The sequence below is a fragment of the Chelonia mydas genome, chromosome 5 (assembly GCF_015237465.2).
Source record: "Chelonia mydas isolate rCheMyd1 chromosome 5, rCheMyd1.pri.v2, whole genome shotgun sequence".
Lineage (NCBI taxonomy): Eukaryota > Metazoa > Chordata > Testudines > Cheloniidae > Chelonia > Chelonia mydas.
This window is the reverse complement of record NC_051245.2, coordinates 87,402,134-87,425,865: the sequence shown is the minus strand read 5'-3', so window position 1 is coordinate 87,425,865 and position 23,732 is coordinate 87,402,134. Positions and strand designations below refer to the sequence as shown.

Genomic DNA, 23,732 nt, shown 5'->3' with positions numbered 1-23,732 from the left:
TAAATTCTTTAAAAAGGTGTTACTGGTTTGTGTATTGTAAATGCCATATGCTTTCCAAAGCAAGATCACTTGGGAGGATTACATTTTTTGTTATTAAAATAGCAGTACATTGGAAACGTCTGTGCTTTTGAATCCTGTTAATTCTTGCTTTATTACTTTCTATTTTGAACTTGGAAAACACACATCTTTTATATTGCTCTGAAAGGATATATGAATACCATCAATTATTATGCTCTGATGAGAGTCTATGGAGAAATAAGAAATACGCTTTGGTTTGGAAGGTTTTTGTATAATGTTTGTCTTGCCGTCTATATCGGTTAAGATAGTTTGTTTAAAAAACAGTGACAAGCGTCTCTTCTTTCTTGTACATGTGACTTTAGCTGGTATAATCCAAAGTGGATTTGGTTTTCCTATGGCATTTGCCCACACAAAGAAGAACACATTAGGTCCCCAAAAATGTGACCTATATAAGGGAAACCATTGTTGGCACAGGATATGTCAGTAGCTGCACCAGAAAAAAGAGTAATAAAAGATTGCCAAGCACGAGGGATTCTTATAATGTACAATACTGACAAATATTTTAGGAGAGATTTACAAAAGCTGTTGAATAATAAAGGTTTAAATATGTATACATATCCTTGTAATTAAATTTTGCATACATTTTAACTCAGATTGTTTTGTTCCAATGGTATATAAAAATAATTGTGAATTTCTAAGAAATTGTCTTTCTTATCTAGATTAGTGAATAAAAGGCCACATCCTTTTAAAAAGTATAAGTTGTCACTTCTTCCTTTTAATATCTTGATAAAGAAAATGCTTACTAAATAGGTCCAGGCAGATTTTTGGATTTCTTGGTTCCTGAAGTGTAAATTTTTATGGGATAAGAAGCTTTAAAAAACTGGTACCTTGATTTAAGGCAATATTCTCCCTTTCTAGTCCATACTGTAGACCTTTACTGCAAATTCTATGTATAAAATGAGTACAGAACTTCCACTGTATTACTGGAATTTGTGTGTAATATGAGTCTGGAAAATGCAGCAGAGATCCCTAGTGTAATTTGGGGAGATTTTGCCCTTGGATTGGTTGTTGGTATATAGTAAACATAACCGGTGATTTCTCCATCTATAGTTCAAAGACTTATTTCTAAGTTATCCTGTGTGTTCCTTTGGCTTCACTATTCCTCATTTTAGAGCTTTTTTACAATAATTAGAACGGATAAGCCAACCACAGGGTTAGCCACACAAACTACATTAACGTCAGTGGGAGTTATGTGTCTAAATCCCCGATAGGCTTTGAAAATCTCAACCATGTAGCTCATGAAACATGTTAATGAATGAACTTAGAATCATAAAAACATCCATACAGACACTCTATTTTCTTCTAATCATACTAGATATCAAATAAACATAGAATCATAGAATCATAGAATATCAGAATCATAGAATATCAGGGTTGGAAGGGACCCCAGAAGGTCATCTAGTCCAACCCCCTGCTCGAAGCAGGACCAATTCCCAGTTAAATCATCCCAGCCAGGGCTTTGTCAAGCCTGACCTTAAAAACCTCTAAGGAAGGAGATTCTACCACCTCCCTAGGTAACGCATTCCAGTGTTTCACCACCCTCTTAGTGAAAAAGTTTTTCCTAATATCCAATCTAAACCTCCCCCATTGCAACTTGAGACCATTACTCCTCGTTCTGTCATCTGCTACCATTGAGAACAGTCTAGAGCCATCCTCTTTGGAACCCCCTTTCAGGTAGTTGAAAGCAGCTATCAAATCCCCCCTCATTCTTCTCTTCTGCAGACTAAACAATCCCAGCTCCCTCAGCCTCTCCTCATAAGTCATGTGCTCTAGACCCCTAATCATTTTTGTTGCCCTTCGCTGGACTCTCTCCAATTTATCCACATCCTTCTTGTAGTGTGGGGCCCAAAACTGGACACAGTACTCCAGATGAGGCCTCACCAGTGTCGAATAGAGGGGAACGATCACGTCCCTTGATCTGCTCGCTATGCCCCTACTTATACATCCCAAAATGCCATTGGCCTTCTTGGCAACAAGGGCACACTGCTGACTCATATCTAGCTTGTCGTCCACTGTCACCCCTAGGTCCTTTTCCGCAGAACTGCTGCCTAGCCATTCGGTCCCTAGTCTGTAGCGGTGCAATGGATTCTTCCATCCTAAGTGCAGGACCCTGCACTTATCCTTATTGAACCTCATCAGATTTCTTTTGGCCCAATCCTCCAATTTGTCTAGGTCCTTCTGTATCCTATCCCTCCCCTCCAGCGTATCTACCACTCCTCCCAGTTTAGTATCATCCGCAAATTTGCTGAGAGTGCAATCCACACCATCCTCCAGATCATTTATGAAGATATTGAACAAAACCGGCCCCAGGACCGACCCCTGGGGCACTCCACTTGACACCGGCTGCCAACTAGACATGGAGCCATTGATCACTACCCGTTGAGCCCGACAATCTAGCCAGCTTTCTACCCACCTTATAGTGCATTCATCCAGCCCATACTTCCTTAACTTGCTGACAAGAATACTGTGGGAGACCGTGTCAAAAGCTTTGCTAAAGTCAAGAAACAATACATCCACTGCTTTCCCTTCATCCACAGAACCAGTAATCTCATCATAAAAGGCGATTAGATTAGTCAGGCATGACCTTCCCTTGATGAATCCATGCTGACTGTTCCTGATCACTTTCCTCTCATGTAAGTGCTTCAGGATTGATTCTTTGAGGACCTGCTCCATGATTTTTCCAGGGACTGAGGTGAGGCTGACTGGCCTGTAGTTCCCAGGATCCTCCTTCTTCCCTTTTTTAAAGATTGGCACTACATTAGCCTTTTTCCAGTCATCCGGGACTTCCCCTGTTCGCCACGAGTTTTCAAAGATAATGGCCAAGGGCTCTGCAATCACAGCCGCCAATTCCTTCAGCACTCTCGGATGCAACTCGTCCGGCCCCATGGACTTGTGCACTTCCAGCTTTTCTAAATAGTCCCTAACCACCTCTTTCTCCACAGAGGGCTGGCCATCTCTTCCCCATTTTGTGATGCCCAGCGCAGCAGTCTGGGAGCTGATCTAGTACATCTAGAGATCTACTTGGATATGAACTGTTATAATTTTCAGTGAGTCAGGGTAGCTACCAAGTAGAAAATGTTATTAAAGGCTGCTTTATTCGTTAGAACTCCCACAATATTTTCGTTATAGTCACTTTTTTGGGGAGGGTGGGATATTGCAATTTAATATCATAGCTATGAAATATACATTGAAACTAAAGACTGTTTAAAAATTAACAATTTCAAACTAAATCTGAATACTTCAAGCATCCTGCTGATCTAGGTACTTATGTAGCCCTTATCACTATGGAATCTGAGTTAATTTCTCTAACTGAAATGTAGTGGCCTAAAAGTAGGAAGTACTTGTATGTATTATACACCAGTAGTTTTCAAACTTTTTTTCTGGGGACCCAGTTGAAGAAAATTGTTGATGCCCGCGACCCAACAGAGCAGAGGATAAGGGGTTTGGGCTGTGGGAGGAGCTCAGGGCTGGGACAGAGGCTTGGGGTGCCGGATTGAGGGCTGTGGGGTGGGGTCGGAATGAGGGGTTCAGGATGTGGGAGGGGGCTCTGGGCTGGGGAAAAGGGGTTGGGGTGTGTGAGGGGATCAGGGCTCTGGGCTGGGGGTGCAAGCTCTGGGGTTGGGCAGGGGGTTGCGGTGTGCGAGGGGTGCAGGGCTCCGGGCTGGGGGTGCAGGCTCTGGGGTGGGGTCAGGGAGGAGGGGTTTGGGGTGCAGGAAGGGGTTCTGGGTTGGGGGGCTGAGGGCTGGGGTGTGGGAGGGGATCAGGACTCTGGACTAGGGGTGCAGGCTCTGGGGTGGAGCTGGGGATGAGGGGTTTGGGATGCAGGAAGGGGTTCTGGGTTTTGGGGGGGGGCTCAGGGCTGGGGCAGGGGATTGGGGCGCGGGGTTCGGACACGGACTTACCTCCAGTGGCGCCCGGTCAGCGGCACAGCCGGGGTGCAGAGGGAGGCTTCCTGCCTGTCCTGGCACCGTGGACCGCGCTGCGCCCTGAAAGCAGCCAGCAGCAGGTCTGGTTCTTAGGCAGAGGCACGCAAGTGGCTTCGCGTGACTCTCACCCGCAGGCACTGCCCTTCCCCCCCCCCAGTTCCCATTGGCTGGGCTGGTGCTCAGGACGGGGGCAGCGCACGGAGTCCTGTGGCCCCCCCTGCGTAGAAGCTGGACCCACTGCTGGCCACTTCTGGGGCACAGCATGGTGTCGGAAAAGGTAGGCAATAGTCTGCCTTAGCTGGGCAGCACCGCCAATGGGACTTTTAACTTTCTGGTCGGCGGTGCTGACCAGAGCAAGGCGACCCAATGCCTTACATGCCACGACCCAGTACTGGGTCCACAGTTTGAAAAACAGTTATACGCTATAATGGATCAAATCCTAATTGCTTTAGTAAGTCTAGGCATTTGAAATGTGGCATTAATTGCAAGACTAATGACCAAAATTGGGTTTAAAGATTAAGATTCTGTGATCTTGGTAAAACATTTGGGTAGATTCCTTCCCCACCCACCTAACAAGGTAGCCTTCCTTGTCGGTAATTATGTACACAAGTGATTTTTCAAAAATTTTAGCAGCAAGAATATCAAAGGACATAAGGGGAAAGGAAGTGTTTCTTGTGTTTGCCTTCCCTGATCCTCCCCCCAACCACAGCACTTGAAGCAGCAGTACATTCTTGCCTCTGTTGCTCCTGCACTGTATGAAGATGATCCCAACACGCACCCCTGTAACTTCATGTATATATCTTTTCACCAGAGCCATAAAAGAGAGCAGTTAATGATTTTTTGCCCCTTTCATGAGGCTTTGAGCTGATGGTGTGGGCCAGCTGGTCCATCAGCAAAAGTCTTTCAATAGCATTTTTTTCTCCCCAAAGGTTTTATTGTTGAAATCAAGAGTGAACCACTTGTAACAAAGGAAACAAAAAGGTTTTATTAGCTCAGGCTACAACCCAGGCTTTTGTATGGCAGAGGAGCTCTTCCTCCTCAGAAATCTCTTGTCTAATAGGGAGCTCTTTTTTAGTGGGGGAGGGTGGGAAAGAGTGGTTATAGCAACCTGTATTATGAAGGCTACATGTGTTTCTCTTCTTAACCCCATGCTCTCAGATGCTTAATATGTTCTAAAACTACTTTTGGGGCTGTGATTTTACAGACTTGGTTTATTTTCCCCAAGTGAATTACTCTTTCTAAATTTCAGAGGGGTACCTGTGTTAGTCTGTATCAGTAAAAACAATGAGGAGTCCTTAGGGCACCTTAGAGACTAACAAATTTATTTGGGCGTAAGCTTTCGTGGGCTAAAACCCACTTCATCAGATGCATGGAGTGAAAAATACAGTAAGCAGTATAAATATTACAGCACATGAAAAGCCTTACCAAGTGGGGGGTCAGTGCTAACAAGGCCAGTGCAATCAAGGTGGATGTCGCCATTTCCAACAGTTGACAAGAAGGTGTATCAGCAGAGGGAAAATTACTTTTTGTAGTGATCCATCCACTCCCCGTCTTTATTCAGGCCTAATTTGATGGTGTCCGGTTTGCAAATTAATTCCAGTTCTGTAGTTTCTCGTTGAAGTCTGTTTCTGAAGTTTTTTTGTTGAAGAATCTTCAAGAAATCTTGCCCCCAGCCTTGGCCCCTTTACCCCTGTCTGTGCCTCCCCCTGGGAGCCCAGCTCCTGGCCCTGGCTCCAGGGGTGTGGGCGGGGGATCACTGCATTAAAGGAACACTTAACATTCTAAAATTACTACTGTTATGGGGCTTTGTATTCCAGGACTATAGTGTTAGTCCCAGAGGAGCAGCTAATGAAGGCTAAGGCATATATCTACAAGCACCTACATAGGTTTGTTGTTTTCCTTTTATTGGATGAATGTCCTGCCAAGACGACTACTAAAAAAAATTATCCCTATCAAAAGAATAGCGAGTGAAAATAGGGAACTATTTGAAACAACAAATACATACTGCATACATAGACCACCCATATACAATTTAAATACTTACAACACCTTTTTCATTTTATGTTTAAATGTTGTTAAAATGCACTGAGGCACAAAGAGCGACTATTGCTTCGAGGTTAGACAGGTAACTGAGAGTCAAGGCACTTGGTTTCAGTTATTGGTTCTGTTGTTGACTTTCTGTATGATCTTCAGCAAGTTGCTTCATCTCTCTGTGCCTCACTTTTTCAGTGGTCTAATACTTTTCGGCAGTGGTTCTCAAACATGGACTAAGAATAGTTCCAAGTGGTCCACAGGCTGCTTCTGTGAGAACTTCAGGGTGTGATGTTTCTGGGAGCTGCATCTGAGCTCTAGATTCTGTGGATTTCCAAAAGGCTTTTTGACCAACAAAACTTAAATGCAAACGTAAAACAATCACCACATTTCTGCACCCACAAGAAGACTGCTTTAAAATTGCAGAATGACAGAGCCATGTAGTTGCAAGCAATAAGGGGAAATTTGGCAATGATAAATGTAAGGTTCCTACATCCAGGGAAAGGAAATGACCAACCAAGGTACAAAATGAGTGGGAGGGGATATAACAAAGCAGTCATAGCCATCACACTAAAGCCAGTTTAATTTTCATTTTGTCTCTCTAATACTGTCCATTTTCATGAAGTGAATGCGATAGTGGTCAGAGGGAAAGGTATTGAATTGGACTTTAGTGAGGAAGTGGTGGACTACAAGAGCATGTCTTTCTTAAGAGTTGTCTACAATAAGAAAATATTTCAGCTCTATTGCTTTAGAATACCTACCTCATAGCCATCTGTGTGGCTTAATTAGGAATTCTAGGGCTTCTGTTTTTACACATTTTCAGTGTTTACTTTTGGCTATATTATTGCCTTTTAATATCCTAGAGTTGCTTTTATTTGAATTGTACGTGTGCAGAGATAAGCAAAAAAAAAAAAAGTTGTTTAGAAATTAAATAAACCAAAAGATAAAAATGTGTTCATTTTTTTTTACAAAAATTTTTCACTAATAGCTTGCCCCCTGTGTTACACTCTACATACCCAAACAAAACCACTTACAACTTACTTTGTGCATGCCCCAAAAGTGAACCACAGAGAAAGTGAAATGAAAGTGATATAGACTAATTTATAGCAAATAGTGAGAATTGGATCTGGGTTCTGTTGAAAGTCTGGTTTGTTTGTTTGTATTGTTGTAGCATCTAGGAGCTTACAATCTAAGTAGGATTTTTAAATAAACCTTACCACTTTCTGGTTGCTTGCTTGTTTTCCCTCTTCCCAGTGTTTGCCTATTAAATTCAAATTTTGGAAAATTACGTTGTGAAGATCAGGTGTTTTCTGTTTAGCTAGAAACCAGGCATGAAATTCTGGCTCACTTAATATTAATGCCAAAACTCCCACTGAATTCATGGGGCCAGAATTTCACTTCAGATTTCTGATAATTGATGACTAGCAAATGCTTGGAGCTGCTCTTATGAAGATTGGTATAAAAACATAATGCCATTATAAATTATTTGTCCTCTGTTATACAGTGCATCAGTGCCTTCTCTGTAATTAGTACACAGGATCATCTAAATGCTCAGGCTTTTGCTCTTATTGCCAGCCCACAGAATATCTTTATACAGCATGCTATAATCTCATCTTCACATATGTATTCTCTGTATATACATATTGTTTACACAAGTGTAGTTTATTTTATGTCACTCTGTAAAATTTGGGCTGTTACAGGAAATAACAAAGCTGAAGCAAAACATTTTAACTTTACTACATAATTCTCTATGGGTGTCCAATGTACAAAACGTCCCTGAAGTCAATGGAGCCCCTGACTGTTTACATAAGCAGAAAATTTGGCCTTGTACCTGAAATGTTATTTACACATATCTAAGACCTATGAACTAAGTACTATAGAGAAAAATCATCTGTGTTCAGGCAGACTCTCGGGATACCAGGAACTGTGCAATGCACATAGGTACAATAACACAATACATTTCTTGCCTGAGTCTTTCCATTCTTGTATCTGGAAATTCTAGAGGCAGTTTAGGAAAATCTAGCCTCCATCTGTTAGTGATCAAGGCCCTCCTTAACACGTGAAAAAGTATTCAGAGCAACTGGGATCTTCTAGGAACTTAGGTCATCAGAACCTTGTAGGTGAGGAGGAAAATCTACCATGAATGCGTGCAATATTGTGGCCAATACCTGAGAAACCATTCCCCCACGCAGCTAACATCTCCAAATACTGACTGGTCTCAAACTTCCCTTTGCTGAGCAATTTAACTGAGAAGCTTGCTGAAGCTTGACTCTAACTCCACCTATATACAGTTAATGTTCTGGACTCCTCCCAGTTAAGCTCCAGGCCAGTACATGGAAAGGAATTGGTGCTGTTGGTATTGGATGATCATCTCATGACTGGACAAGAGCCAGATACTCCTACTTATATTGCTGGACCTCTTTGCAGTATTTGATATTATCAAACCTGGAATTCTGTTGTCAGTTTTCAGAGTTGTCCAGTGGTTAGCAGAACTATGCTGATGTGGCTTCATTCATTCCTCTCAGACTTCACCTAGAGAGTCATGATGGACACCTTCTCCTCCAGCTCCAGAGGTGTTACCTGTGGAACCCTACTAGGATAAATGCCCTTCCCCGTTTTTCTTGTGTGCATGCTCTCTCTCGCTCTCTCTCTCTCTCTCTGAAGCACCCAAGGCATGTTGAGACAATATGGACTGAAATGCTAGCAATATGCCGATGGCATTCAGCTCTGTATCACTTTCATATCAAATGCAAAGAGCATCACCCCGCACCTGTCTGATGTCTGATAACAGCAGGTGGTTGAAGAGAAGCTGGTAGAAGCTGAATACCTGAACAAATGTGGTGGTGATGGTGGGGAAAGGGAAGCACTTTAAAGAACTCACCCTGTTTTAACAGTGAGGGTGTCTGCCCTCAGATTACCAAGAAAGTCCATTGCCTTGCTTCTGGGTAACTTAATCACATAAGTAAAAAATGCCCTTTTTCATCTATGGCTGGAAAGAGTACACGACTACCTCCTGTCAGAGCCAAATATAACCTCTGTGATCCACAGATATGTGACCTTAAGAGTTGATTGTTGTAATTCTCTGAACATCAGGGTCTGACCAGAAATCCGCAAAAAAACTACCTTTGGTTCAGAATGTAATAGCCTGTCTCTGTGTAAAACAAACTACCATGAGCACATCACCCCAGTGCTCTGTCTTCACCATCTCCCAGTTTAATACTGGGTCAAGTCTAAAGTTTCAGTTCTGCCCATCAGAATCCCAGGGTTGTCTCAAGTTACTTAAGGGACCACCTCACTCGGTGGGATCATGACTTTCAATGGCATCCACATTCCCCTGGAAAAATGGAACTGTCTTTGAGAGAGAGTCATGCACCGAAAATAGTGCATTCTCCATGATTGTCCCATGTAGCTGGAACTAACCCATGGAAGATATCAGGATGATTCTGAATCTCATCATCTTCAGAACAAAATATAGAACCTATTTCTTTGACCAGATTTCCCACAATAGCACTATATTTAAAAAACCCAAAGACCCAGAAACCCATACATACCAAATAAACTAAAGCCAGTCCTTGAAAGGAAGATGGAGACTGTGGTGAGGGGGATTGAGAAGGGGAGGAAAGGGAGTTTTGATGTGCATACTTTATAATTTTTGGAAGGTGCTCAAACCAGTTGCCTAAGTCATGGGGAGGGGCAAGACAAAAGCAATACACTTTCACCTTATTTACTTAGTCTTATAAGAGGAACTATATTAAAATTCGATATAAGATCATATGCAGAAATATAAGATTTTTGAGATTTGTGATCATATATGTCAACCTCAGTTAACAGAAACATCTTAACCTGAATCCCCCCATTTTTATTTGCTGCATTGAAACATGTGACTGCCTTGAATCTGAGATTTCATGTCCTAAAATAATAATTTTTGTAAAAATGATTTAAATGGATTTAATTTTCATTCAAATGAACTTTACTCATACTTTAATTGAGTTTTATCGGTGCAGTGCTTTGGTTCCTCCTAACCTTGCTGTATGTAACAACTAATTACATAGTTAGAAATACATTAATAAATCCTCTAATTAAATGTTACCTTTTGTTTGTGTGCACTGAACTACAATGTTATTTTTATTATTTTAGGATTTTCTATGGTGCTTATCACCATAGTATCTGAGAATTTCACAGGCATTAATACATTCATCTTAATGTCCCTGTCCCTGTCATTCTCACATTATAGGTGGAGAATTGAGGCACAGAGATTAAGATACTTGCCAAAAGTCTGTGGTAGAGTCAAGAACAAAACCCAGATTATGTGAGTCCCAGTGTAGTGCATTAATCATAAAATCAGTATTGCCACAATAGCATATAGAACTTTTTGTCTTTCCTGCTTGTATTTGCAGTCAGGCTTCAAGCCAAGACATTGTACAGAGAAAGTGGTCATGGCTCTGGTAGCTCTCCTAGAGTTCATAAACAAGGCCCATCCTCCATACTCATCCTGCTGGATGTGTCTGTGGCATTTGTTACCAATATTGACTAAATACTCTTGTTCTAGCTCTAAGATTCTGTTTATTTTTAAATAGAAGGCACATGGTGTTATGGTAATGGGGGCCATATGTGTATCTAGTTAAGCAGATCAAACTAGGGTGGAGTAAAATGTTGAAGCCAAATTGGCAAAGTACTGAGCCAGATTTGCACTGGAATCTACTAGCGTAGTTCCCTACACTTGTGCAAAGGTGCATTTATTTCATTGTGACTCTGCATGGGCTCAGGAGTCTGTGCTACTGGATTCCATGCAAGTTTGAGTTCTAAAAGAGCTAAATGTATATATAGCTTGCCTAAGTGGGTAACTAAAATGCTGTGGAGCATAACTGTTTGAGACTGTGTGAAGCATGTGATAACTGAGGAGGGTACAAGAGGCTGTAACTACCAGTAATGGATTTAAATGAAAGAAAAATAGGGAAAACTTCTCCCATGTGGAAATACTTGCAGGAGGGAGTTCAGGAAAGGAAATACAGTGAGGAATTTTGAGTGTCCTCCTAAATGTTCTCTGAGCATGGGGTTAGATATAGTTACACCCAGTATGAAATGAGCTGTCGTTCCATCCTCCCAGCTCTTTGTAATTACTTGGATCCTCCTAAGGAAAAGGCCTTGTGTGTTAACTTTGGGTTCCATGGCATGGTATAAGGTCTGTGCTAGAGGGGATCATGAGACATGCAATCAGGGCTTCCACTTGCTCTATCTGTCCCCCAAACACCCCTTGGCCATGGGAGAAGGCCATGGAAAAGGTAATACAGCCCAATGCTATGTTACCTTGTTTTCTGGGCGGAAGTGTGGGGGGCAATTTAGTCCCTTCTTGGCCTTCCCCTTCCCCTTGGGATACCAATCAAATAGAGAGAGTACTCCATGGGTTCCCACAAAAGAGGGAAGGCGTAATAGAGGAATCTGATCCTGACCGCTATTTTGCACAGACTGTGGGAGATCCACATACAAATCTCTCTGAGGTGTTCTGGACTAGTGAGGTATATAAGGCTGTGAAACAATATCCCAAGGGATGCCTCAACACTTTGGATATTTAAAAGAAACTAGACAAACGTTGTAGAGAACATTCCTACACTGGCAGAGAATGGGCTAGATGTCCTCATGATTCCCCACTTTCTTTAATTTCTAATCCCCAAAATATTTTATGTCTTAGTTCAATTTTTTAAAAGACTGAGGGTACGTCTACAGTACAAAATTATTTAGAAATTATTGTATTCGAATTTTCAGAACCGATTTTATACATTCGGTCTTGTGTGTCCTCACTAAAGCGCGTGAATTCGGCGGAGTGTGTCCACAGTACAGAGGCTAGCACTGAATGTCGGAGCGGTGCACTGTGGGTAGCTATCCCACAGTTCCCGCAGTCCCCGCCACCCACTGGAATTCTGGGTTAAGCTCCCAGTACATGATGGGGCAAAAACATTCTCTGGATGTGTGTCATCAGTCACTCCTCCCTCTGTGAAAGCTATGGCAGACAATCGTTTTGCGCCTTTTTGGCGTGCAGATGCCATACTGCTTTCAGCAGACAGTGCAGTACGGTGCACCGCTTCTCTCCTGGTACTATGAATCACCTTGCATTTCCTCTCGTCTTTCTATGTAATCTCTATAAGTATCTACTCTTTCTCTTCCTCATCGACCACTTCCGCTGCCAACTCTGCTCGGCCATCGTGAACCGAGCAACACAGCTTCCGCCGCCAACTCTGCTCTCCCGCTGTTGCCGCACTACCTAGCGTCTCCATGTTGTCTGTCCTGGGCTCCCGCCTCCGTGAAAGCTAGAGAAGACAACCATTTCCCGCCTTTTTTTGGCTATCATGAACCGAACAGCACCTCTTCACTGCCACTCTACTTTCCTACGTTTTGCGCCCTTTTTGCAGGATTACCTGTGCAGGCGCCATAGCGCGGCAAGCATGGAGCCCGCTCAGATCTCTGCTGTAGTTTTTGACCATTGTAAATACCTCGCGCATTATCCAGCAGTATGTGCAGTACCTGCAAAACTGGACGAGGAAGTGACGACAGCGTGATTACGATAGTGATGAGGACATGGACAGAGACGTTGCTAGAAGCAAGGCATGTGGCGATTGGGAGATCATGGTGGCGTTGGGCCAGGTTCATGCCGTGGAACACCGATTCTGGGCCTGGGAAACAAGCACAGACTGGTGGGACCGCATAGTGTTGCAGGTATGGGATGATTCCCAGTGGCTGCAAAACTTTCATATGCGTAGGGCCACTTTCATGGAACTTTGTGACTTGCTATCCCCTGCCCTGAAGCGCAAATACACCAAAATGAGATCAGCCCTTGCAGTTGAGAAGCGAGTGGCCATAGCCCTGTGGAAGCTTGCAACGCCTGACAGCTACCGGTAAGTCGGGAATCAGTTTGGAGTGGGCAAATCTACTGTGGGGGCTGCTGTGCTACAAGTAGCCAACACAATCATTGACCAGCTGCTATCAAGGGTAGTGACTTTGGGAAATGTGCAGACCATTTGGATGGCTTTAATGCACTGGAGTTCCCTAAGTGCGGCGGGGCGATAGACAGAACACATATCCCTATCTTGGCCCCGAAACACCGGGGCGGCCAGTACGTAAACCGCAAGGGGTACTTTTCCATGGTGCTGCAAGCATTGGTGGATCACAAGGGACGTTTCACCGACATCAACGTGGGATGGCCGGGAAAGGTGCATGGCGCTCGCATCTTCAGGAACTCTGGTCTGTTTGAACAGTTGCAAGAAGGGACTTACTTCCCAGACCAGAAAATTTTTGGTGGGGATGTTGAAATGCCTATAGTTATCCTCGGGGACCCAGCCTACCCCTTAATGCCATGGCTCATAAAACCGTAAACAGGCACCCTGGACAGTAGTAAGGAGCAGTTCAACTATAGGCTGAGCAAGTGCAGAATGGTGGTAGAATGTGCTTTTGGACGTTTGAAAGCGTGCTGGCTCAATTTACTGACTCAGTTAGATCTCAGCACAACCAATATTCCAATTGTAATTGCTGCTTGTTGTGTGCTCCACAATATCTGTGAGAGTAATGGGGAGACGTTTATGGCGGGGTGGAAGGTTGAGGCAACTCGCCTGGCAGTCAGGTTCGCACAGCCAGACAACAGGGCGATTAGAAGAGCGCAGCAGGGTGCGCTGCATATCAGAGAAGCATTGAAAGCCAGTTTCATGACTGGCCAGGGTACGGTGTGACAGTTGTGTTTGTTTCTCTTGAAGTTACCCGCCCCCTATATACATGAAAGGAAATAAAGTCACAATTGTTTAAAAAACGTTCTTTATTATTTGTTGCACAACACATTGAGAGAAATCAGAAGGTAGACCCGGGGGAGGGGGGAGGGTATTGGGTTAGGGGGGTGGAGGAGGAGGGAAAGACAAGTCCAGAAACCAAATCAAAATTTCAGATATGCCAGCTTTCTGCTGCTTGTGCAATCCTCTGCGGTTGAGTGTGTGGGTCCCCATAGCCTCCCTCCTTCCCCCCCATGTCCTTGGGCGTCTGGGTGAGGAGGCTATGGAACTTGGGGAGGAGGGAGGGCGGTTATACAGGGGCTGCAGCGGCAGTCTGTGGTCTTGCTGCCTTTCCTGCATTGGATCCACAATACAGTGGAGCAAGTCAGTTTGCTCCCCCATGAGCTTGACAATAGCTTCCTGCCTGTTCTCATCGCATGCGTCCCTCCTCTCTTCGTGTTCATTTAACGCATTACGGGACTCGGCAATTGTTTGCCTCCATGCATTCAGCACTATCAGTGCGGGAGGACTGCATGAGCTTGGCGAACATGTTGTCCCGAGTTCGTTTTTTCTGCTTTCTAATCTGGACCAGCCTCTGGGACGGAGTAGATAGGGGCCGCGTTGAAACATTTGCACCTGCGGGAGCAGAAAAAGGGAGGGTAGTATTTTAAAAGATAACATTTTAGAGAACAAAGGGGACACTCTTTCTCAGTGAAACAGGCAATTCATAGTATACAGCACATGTTCTTTCTGTACAAGGTCGCATTTTGCCTCTTATACTGAAGTGCCTGCCACTTTGGTGTGAATAAGCCATCACACGCGGTCGGGCAACAGAATTCAGCTTGCAGGCAGCCATGGTAAGCCCTTGGGGCATGCGGCGTTCTGCTTCTTCCGCATTCATTTCAATGCTTTCAAACTGCCGGGCCCCCTTTCCCATAACAAGCAATACCTGGTGGGTTTGCCATATAAAAGGAGGGCCTGCAGGCTCCCTGGGATGATCGCTTCACACAACACCCCCTTTTCCCCCCCGCACCCACCATGTGGCTCCAATGAGGCTCTGAGCAGGGATGAGCCCTTCAAACTAAACGCAAACAGCCCAGTGCGAACAACCCATCCACCCACCTCGTGGCTCTGATCAGGCTCTCACTCACCAGAAGTGCCTTCTCCAGGGTCATGGAGCCCGCCTTGGGAGTGGGGGGAGGCTATTGGCTCCAGCGTGAAGACTAATTCCTGGCTAGGGGGGAAAACGGATTCCCCACTTGCCATCTATGCACTGTCGTCCTCTTCCTCCTCCAATAACTCATCCTCCTCGCTCCGTGCAACTCTCCCCTTGCAGGTGTCCATGGACAGTGGTGGGGTAGTGGTGGCGTCACCCCCTATAATTGCATGCAGCTCATGGTAAAAGCAGCATGTATGGGGCTGTGACCCAGAGCACCCATTCATCTCCCTGGCTTTTTGGTATGCTTGCCTGAGCTCCTTGATTTTTGCATGACACTGTTCTGTGTCCCCGGAGTAGCCTCTTTCTGTCATGGCCCTGAAGACTTTAGCGTACTTATTCGCATTTCTTTTTTTGGAACGTTCTGCCATAACAGATTTGTCTCCACAACATGTGATGAGATTCAGTACCTCCCGTTCGGACCATGCTGGAGCTCGTCTGCAAATCTGGGACTGCGTGGTCTCTTGTGATGGTGGACTGTGCTGATGGTCTCCTGTGCTGATGGTGACCAAACAGGAAATGAAATTTAAAAGTTCCCGGGGCTTTTACTGCCTACCTGGTTAGTGCATCGGAGTTGAGAGTGTTGTCCAGAGCGGTCACAAGGGAGCCTTCCGGGATAGCTCCCGGAGGCCAATAACGTCGAATTACATCCACAGTACCTGTAACCCGGAACTGTGATCTCGATTTTAGCGTTACTCCACTTGCCGAGGTGGAGTACAGAAATCAGATTAAAGAGCCCTTTAAATAGAAAAAAACGGTTTGGTCATGTGGACGGAATCAGTTTTATTTCGAATTAACTCGGCTAATTCTGAAATAACCGTGTACTGTAGACCAGGCCTGAGTAATAGAGATGCAAAGTAGTAATCTTTGATATGAAAACAAAGCCAACCACCAAGTATATTTTGACAAATAAACCTAGAATGCACACAGAAATTCAAAGCTCATTCTGAGCAAGTCTGCCCTAGAGAAGCTGCACTAAGAGTTTGAGCCAAGGTTTTCAATTTCTTGTCTCTAAGGTTTCTTACTCTATATTCAATAAATGGACAGAAATAGAACGTGCTAGAAAATATTCAGTTACAACAAAGAAAACATCAGTGAGCTAAATGATTTTGTACAATCTGAATGTTGTCTCAATCACTATGTTGCAAAAACAAAGTATGTATTGGTTTAAAACTTCCATGAAGAACAAGAACTTCTGTCTTTTATTGCTACAGATGTTGATGCATTTTTATGTTTTTCTCCCTTGTATTGGTATTTGCATATTTTCCAGTGAGAAGACCTTTTGTTTGCCATAAGAAGGCTATTATCCAGAATGTTAATGGGTTTCCAGCTATTAAGATGTAATGATATACCTTGAGTATCTAACTATACATTTGAAAAATCTCCATGAGCAATCTCAGAGGAATACTTAGAATGCACTCCTGGTAAATTGGCTCATTTTCTTGTAATTTACTAGAAGTGCTGATATGAAAGCAGTTCTAATATAGAAAGTACATTAATCCCTGGAGTTACATTGTATATATTAAATTATTACTCTCAAAGTATAAAACATATGAGGCCATTTAGCCTTCTTTCGTACTTGTTACTTAAAATCACAGTAGAAAAATAATCGCTGTCATTTGAGGCAAGAAATTAGAAATGATATGTTTAGCATCTTTAAAAACAAGATATGCTGTAATAAAGTAAGTTTGATCTTGCATAAAAATGTATCTTTTTCAAAGGGTTGCCAGTGAAAAGAAAGTGTCATTAAGGAGGCTGTATCGTTAAAGCTCATTTCCTTTAGTTAACAAACTAATATTTTGAGAAATCTGTTTACTTGGACATCTTCTATGATTGTCATATAGATTAGACTGCCTGCTGTTCTAGTTGCCAAATCCTGAAATCTTTTCTTGAGCAATATGCTTACTACCTCAGTATAAACAAAGGAATTCAATATTTGTCCACAGAAATTCTAATAACTACAGCACAGTTATTTTTATTAACTTTTAGATACATCCATTTCAGAACACTTGTTTAAAATGTTCTTTGATTGTTTTCCCTTCTACAGAGTAAGAGAGAAGTGGTGGAACTGCAATTCACTACACTAACTTATATGAACCAATCGTTATTTATGCCACTGGGAGGCTGAAAGTCCTGGAAACATGTTATGTAAGAAATGACAAAGAATTTGAAAGCCGTTGCCTAGCAAATTGGAACATGGAGACGAAGCTAGATCCCGCTAAGGATGACCTGCCCCTAATGGCCAACACACGCCACATGCTTGTAAAGCATTATGTATTGGACTTAGATGTGGATTTTAAAAGCCAAGTTATTGAAGGCACCATAGTTCTCTTTTTTGAGCCTGGGAGCCGATGCAAAAAAGGAGGCAGTGCTGGGGAAGGAGACTGTCTTTCACAGTCAGATGAAACATTCAAAATTAGGGCATCTGAACCTTGTCACAGTCCTGTGACAAATGTAAGTGCCCGCTCATCTAAAACAGGATATAATGATTTTTCAGTCTGTGCTAAAGGTGAAAAAGATACTTCTGATAAAAATGGTAACCATAGCAACAGGGAACAGGCTTCTGGGATTTCTAGTTCAAAGAACTGCTGTGACATAGAGACTCATGGGAGTGAAGATTTTTTGCTGGTGTTGGACTGCTGTGATTTATCTGTGTTAAAGGTCGAGGAGGTAGATGTTGCTGCTGTGCCAGGTATTGAAAAATTTACAAGGTCTGCCAAGCTAACTGATGCTGAAGAGCTGAGAAATCTTAGGAATCAGATTGTACATGAACTTGTGACTTTACCTGCGGATCATTGGAGGGAACAGCTATATTATTACACCCACTGCAGCCAGGCGCCTGGTTGTGGAGAGCTTCTGTTTTCCACTGGCACTTGGAGCTTGGAGATAAGGAAAGCAGAGGTTCAAGCACCAAGAGACTTTCCTCATGCAATAAGGATATGGTACAAAACAAAGCCAGAGGGAAGATCAGTTACATGGACCACAGACCAGAGTGGCAGGTATGTAACTATTGGCTCTACAACTGTACACGTGTTAATTTTATATGCAGGGAGAGAAGAATTCAGAGTGATGCATTAAATGCATTAACTGTGCAAAGAAGATAAACATTCATTTTCACTGCTTTCTTTTCATCCTTAGTCTGAATTCTACTGGATCAGTAAAGTAGGTAAACTGAAGGGCAGACAAAACCCTAACAAGATTACATTCCTTAATCCTGGATCAAATGATTGCCTTTATCTAGTTTGCATATTCAGGACTGGAAGTAATGGATTGTATTGCATGTTGGGTAAAGGTGGTATGTGTCCAGGGGGAGGGGCAGAGAGTGCAATGAGGCAGTAGTGGGGGAAGAGAATGTATAAATGACAGATACGTTCACCTTAGTATTCTGTGTTCTTTTTCCTTCCTAGCATAAGAAACTGATCATATAGTATAACAATTTGTATCTGTAATACTGAATAGAATATCTCACAAACTAGCCTTTTGTCATTTATTAATTCTGTACTGAGTTTATAGTTAGAATCTTTTCCTGTTTAGTCTCTCTTAACCAACTTTTAAAATCCCCTTTGTGCATAATATAAAATACATTGCTGATGGCAGGTAAATTGTGAGTTGCAATTTGGGTGGAGATTTGGTTGTTATATAGCATTGTAAATGTACATGACGCTGTACAGAGTACTTAAAGTTAGGTTTACAATTACATGAACTGTAATTTCATTGGATCGTGATATTTAAAATGGGATTTCAATAGTTTATTGGATTCTTCAGTGGAGATAGTTGAGAAATAACAAGAAATCTACTGTGCCATCAAGTTTGACGGTGCTAGGGAACCAGATTCCAGTAAACTCTTGCCACTCTTCCACAAAACAGAGACTGAGCGGTCAGTCAATCTCAGCCACACTAGTGGAAATTGAGTCACTTCATTGAAGTCAGAATTTGGCCCTCTAATTGTGCATAAAGCACTTGGACAATTTTAATACTGAACCTACTCAAGCTTTAAGCAAAGAGTGTGTTTGCTCATGTTCATTACTAATCAGTAGATAATTCTGGTCCCGAAGGAATATTCATTTGATGTGGCACCTTTATGAAGTGAGGTCATGCATTTTTTTACCATTGTATTGAGTGAAGCATGGGGAGGTTGGGTTGCTTGTTATCCTACAAGTGTGTCAGTGGCTCTCTGTCCTTCATTTTAGCTTTTATAACTTTTTGGACACCAGATAGCATCAGACTTTTTTAGAAGTGTTTTTTGGTTGTTATTCCAGGTTAATGTTTTGAACATTTGGGAAATTTTTATAGATTAAATCACTAAGTGCTCTTAGTTTTTAATCTTTTCCCCCCATTTGATTCCTAGGGATAGTAGTGAAGTTTTTGCTGCTTATATTTAGAAGCAGCTCATGGGAGTTGCACAGAAGTGTGAAGGCTTTTATGCTTCTGTAGAGTGGAAAAGATAATGTGGTGATCATTTTATCAGAAAGTTTGATGGAAACAGTCTATTGTAGCTTTGTTTTCTGTCTCTTGTAGGTTGATTTTTTAATTGCTGTATTCCAGAAACTATTTCCTATCACAAGTTTTCAGATCACAAAGAGTTATTAGAATCCTTATTTTCAAATGTTGTGAAATGAGATTTACAGATGATACATCTATAAATATAGGGATTAACTCCTTTCCCCACCACATAGAACTTTGTCATTATTTATTTTTTCTTTCTGTTTTCATTTAAAAAATAAAATCAATTAATAGTATATGGGTTGGGAGGAGTAATGTTACAGTGTTTTATTACTTCTACAATGCCACATATGTGCATGATGCTGTATAGGCAGACAAAATGTCAATCCTTTCTCCAAGGAGTTTACAGTCTAGGGTTCCAATCTTCCAAAAAATTGCTTGAATGAATATGAAGGAACAGACATTCTGTAGTCATTTCAAATGCAATATCTTCTAGTTTGTTTGTACAATGCTTTGAAGATGTAGTATTCAATAAATATTATATCACCTTTTTAAAATTTTTTTTAAATACTTCTGTTTCTGTCATGAGTCACAAAAATCTATTTAAGCAGTGTGATTAGGATTAGTGGGCAGGATTCAGATGAGTATATGTGCAATGAAATTAAATACAGGCATAATGGGTTGCATTTCTTTTTTTACAAAGCAAGGCCTGAACACATGGAATTTCAGTGATTCACTGTTTAATACTTTGATACTAGAAAATGCATTAATGCTCACAGTAGGAGCTTCCATCCAGCCCCAGGACATTGGGTTTATATGTTAAAAACAGCTGCCTTTTTGAGGCTTCCTACAAGAGCAATAAATTATAGGGCAAAAAAGAGAAGCAGGCTTGCCTTTTTTTGTTCTTGCCTTTTCCCAGAAGTCTGCAACAGTATCCTTATTAAGATAAAAGTATGTATAAAACAAAATATCACTTGAAGTGTGGGAAAAGTGACCAGGGTCCCAATTCAGTGAGGCCTCCCAAGCTTTGAGGATGTGACTAGCCCCACTGAAGTCAGTGAGACTAACAACATACTTAATGTTATGCTCAAGTATTTCGTAGATTTAGGACCTATCAAAATCTCATTTTAGGATTCCATGCTTATTGTTTAAGTAAATGATTCCATATTAAATATACTCAGTTTAAAAAAATTATGATTTTCACAACTGCCAGCTTTGCAAATTAAACCTGAAGTGTGAAAGTCCACACAGCTTCCTTCTGCCTTTACTCTTTGTCCACTCTGATAAAGAAATTTCAGTTGGAATTTATTTTACAATTCGGTTGATGTATACCTGCAACAGAAATCACCTTACTTTCTCAGAACCGTTCTAGCAATAAAAAACCTTACTCTTCATAATAAAGGAGCAACAGGACTCTGAATACATACAAGTAACATATTTGTTGGGTCAAATGATAGCATTTTAGTCAGTTCTTCTGTCTATAATGACCATTTAAAATAAAACAAGGATATTCAGCATAATCTCTAGAACAGGGGTTCTCAGACTGTGGGTCAGGACCTCAAAGTGGGTCACGACCCCATTTTAATGGGGTCGTCAGGACTGGCTTAGATTTGCTGGGACCTGGGGGTAAAGCCAAAGCCCGTGCCCCCCTGCCTGGGACCGAAGCCCAAGCCCTGAGTGGCGGGCTCAGGTTACAGGCTCCCTGCCTGGGGCTGAAGCCTTTGGGCCTTGGCTTTGCCCTCTCACCCCGCCAGGGATGGTGGGACTCGGACTTTGGGCCCCCCCGCCCAGTGTGGCGGGACTTGGGTGGGCTCAGGCTTCGTTCCCCTCTCTTGGGGTCGTGTAGTAATTTTTGTTGTCAGAAGGGAGGTTGCGGTGCAATGAAATTTGAGAACCCTTGCTCTAGAACCAAGGAGTTCAAAAAGTTTGAAGTTTCTGGACTTATTTGAATCAAATTTATGGATCTTTTGAGATCACTTACAGCTAATTTTTTATGTAAAGTATTGGACAAAATGTTTTAAAAGCATTCTACCCCTTTTTGTCTTTGTGCAAGCTGTAAAGCTTGCTACTTTCAGCATAAATCTCTATTTTAATAATTATTATTATTAACAAATAATTCAGCAGAGGCTCTCAAGTGCATTACAAATATTAATTGATTCACACAGTTCCCCCTTTGATGTATATAAATTAGTGTTTCCCCTAGTTTACAGGTAGGTAAACTGATGTAGAGTGAGATTGTGAGTACCTTAAGGTCACAGAAGAAGTCATGGCAGATCTGGGGATACTTAAGAGTCCTGTTTCCCAGTTCTCTGCTCACATTGTTAGACCACAGTGCATCTACTGTAATAAGAGCCAAAGAATTAGTAGAAAAGTGCTGCAGAACCTTTTCAGAACTGAGTGGCTTGCCAGGAGCCTGAGGGCTGCATCTAATTCACAAATGGATTTACGTGTAACTTTAAGCAGAGGTAAATGCATACAGTTTATGTTTACAGAGCACAGTAAATGTACATAGTACTCTACAAAACATGTAGAGAGGCAAAATGTGTTTGAGAGTTACATTGGAAGGAATGTTAAAAGGAAAGAGTAGCACTGCTTCTTTGCAACCGAAGGCTTTAAAGACAAAAACATTATGTGATGCAGGTAGGTTGCTAGGATGGTTGTTGCAGTTGCTCAGATTCATAACGGAAAAGAACTGCTGGCTGGTATTTCCAAAGAGAATGTTTCCAAATAGCAGTCCTCTTATGTAACTCTGGATATCTATTGTTTGTCAAGCATACTGGTATATAAAGAAATTCAGTAAGCTTCTCTCAAGAAATATGCATTGGAACATTGTGAGTCCGTCAATTCTAGATAAATCTTGTTCATTTCGTCTTTTGGGTTCAGTTTGTGATGTGTTTGCAAACATATTTCCGTTCCTTTGAAAGTGTCTGAACCTTTCATCAAATTAATTTTAAGGCCTGTCTGGATTTTTCAGCATAGGGATAACTGAAACACTTGGGAAATCTGAAAACAGAAAAGACATTCTGTTTCTCTTCATGACTGCACCCAAGACCTCTGGTCTTGTGGGAGCTGCAGACAAAGGCCCATGACTATCTTCTGCTCTCCTGGCATTTGCAGCCAAAGGTCTCTGCTCCACTCCTAATTTTAATATTTTAGATACTTGTAAGTAACATATTTCAGCATATATTATTATTATTATTCTTAAATAGTCAAGAAGTAGTTTCTGACTGATTAGACACGTGACATTATCATCACGGTTCCGAGTTAAAACATTGTTGAAATATATGCATACCTCCTAACATTTAAAGTTAATAAAGCTGGGGGAGGTTCTGTCCCTGTGGGGGTGGAAGACACCAGAGTTATGGTTTCAAAGTGAGCTTGCCCTGTACTTACCCCACAGAGGCAGCGTTGCAGCTCCTGTCCCATGGGACTGACTGGGCTTTGCCCCTGATTCACTGGTTGTAATGCCACTCAGGTTTGGCCCAGTGCCCCTGATGTGGGGGACAGGTGGGTTGCCAAGCCAGATTTGAGTGAGTGGACCTGCAACTGTATGTGCCAGGGGCCAAGTTTCAAGGCCTGTGCTGGGGAGCTGAGCCCAGTCAGGCCTGCAGGACAGGAGTGGCTTCAACTGGGTCAGGGTATTTTGTAGGTCAAAGCCAGTTGGTCCCACACAACCCAGGACTGTTGAGAGGTCTTTATACGGAGGCAGTGCACACTCAGAACTATAAGCTGTGTTTTGGGGCAGTCTATCTATAGAATCAAGCAGACACTATTTCATTGGTTTGCATTCTGAAGGATAGCTTCACAGCCAGAAAAGAGGATAGAAATTTAATCATTATTAAAAAAGAAAACTCAAATTCTGAAGAAATTTAGAGGCTACCATATGGCTGCAGGATGGTCTGTGGGTTGTGCACCAAATGAGAAATAGCTCTTTTCCATCATTCAATTAAACATTGTCATGGTTATAGGCCAGGCTTGGAACAACACTTTGAGTAGACTTAAAAAAATCTAAGAAGGGATATACTGATTCAAATAAAATGAGAGCCAACCCAAACCGTGAACCAAAACATTTTGAAAGTTTGGATTGGTTCTGTAAAATATTCCTCCCTACTGGGTCCAAAATCTGGTTTGTATCTAATGTGTCCCGGGCTTTTGATGATAGCCCTCAAAATCCAATATGAGGCTTAGCAGGTCTGGCAGTTGCTTATTGGGTAGATTGCTGTCTTCAAATCTGTCTAATCTAGCCAAGTGTTCATTTTCTGTATCTGCCTATTGTGGATTTCTGAA

At 42.2% G+C, this 23,732-nt stretch overlaps 1 protein-coding gene across 29 annotated transcripts in view; it reads left to right on the top strand.

Moving 5' to 3' along the window:
- Nucleotides 1–23,732, top strand: part of AOPEP (aminopeptidase O (putative)) — a 393,415-nt gene that overhangs the window by 61,868 nt on the left and 307,815 nt on the right. For 28 of the 29 annotated variants that reach the window (XM_043547078.1, XM_037901726.2, XM_043547087.1 and 25 more), the window contains one exon: nt 17,050–18,001. In XM_043547078.1, coding sequence (XP_043403013.1) covers nt 17,199–18,001 — 803 coding nt within the window. In that variant the 5' untranslated portion in view covers nt 17,050–17,198. Of the gene's footprint in view, nt 1–15,378; nt 15,562–17,049; nt 18,002–23,732 lie in introns of all 29 variants that reach the window. The other variant, XM_043547082.1, reaches the window with a different exon arrangement.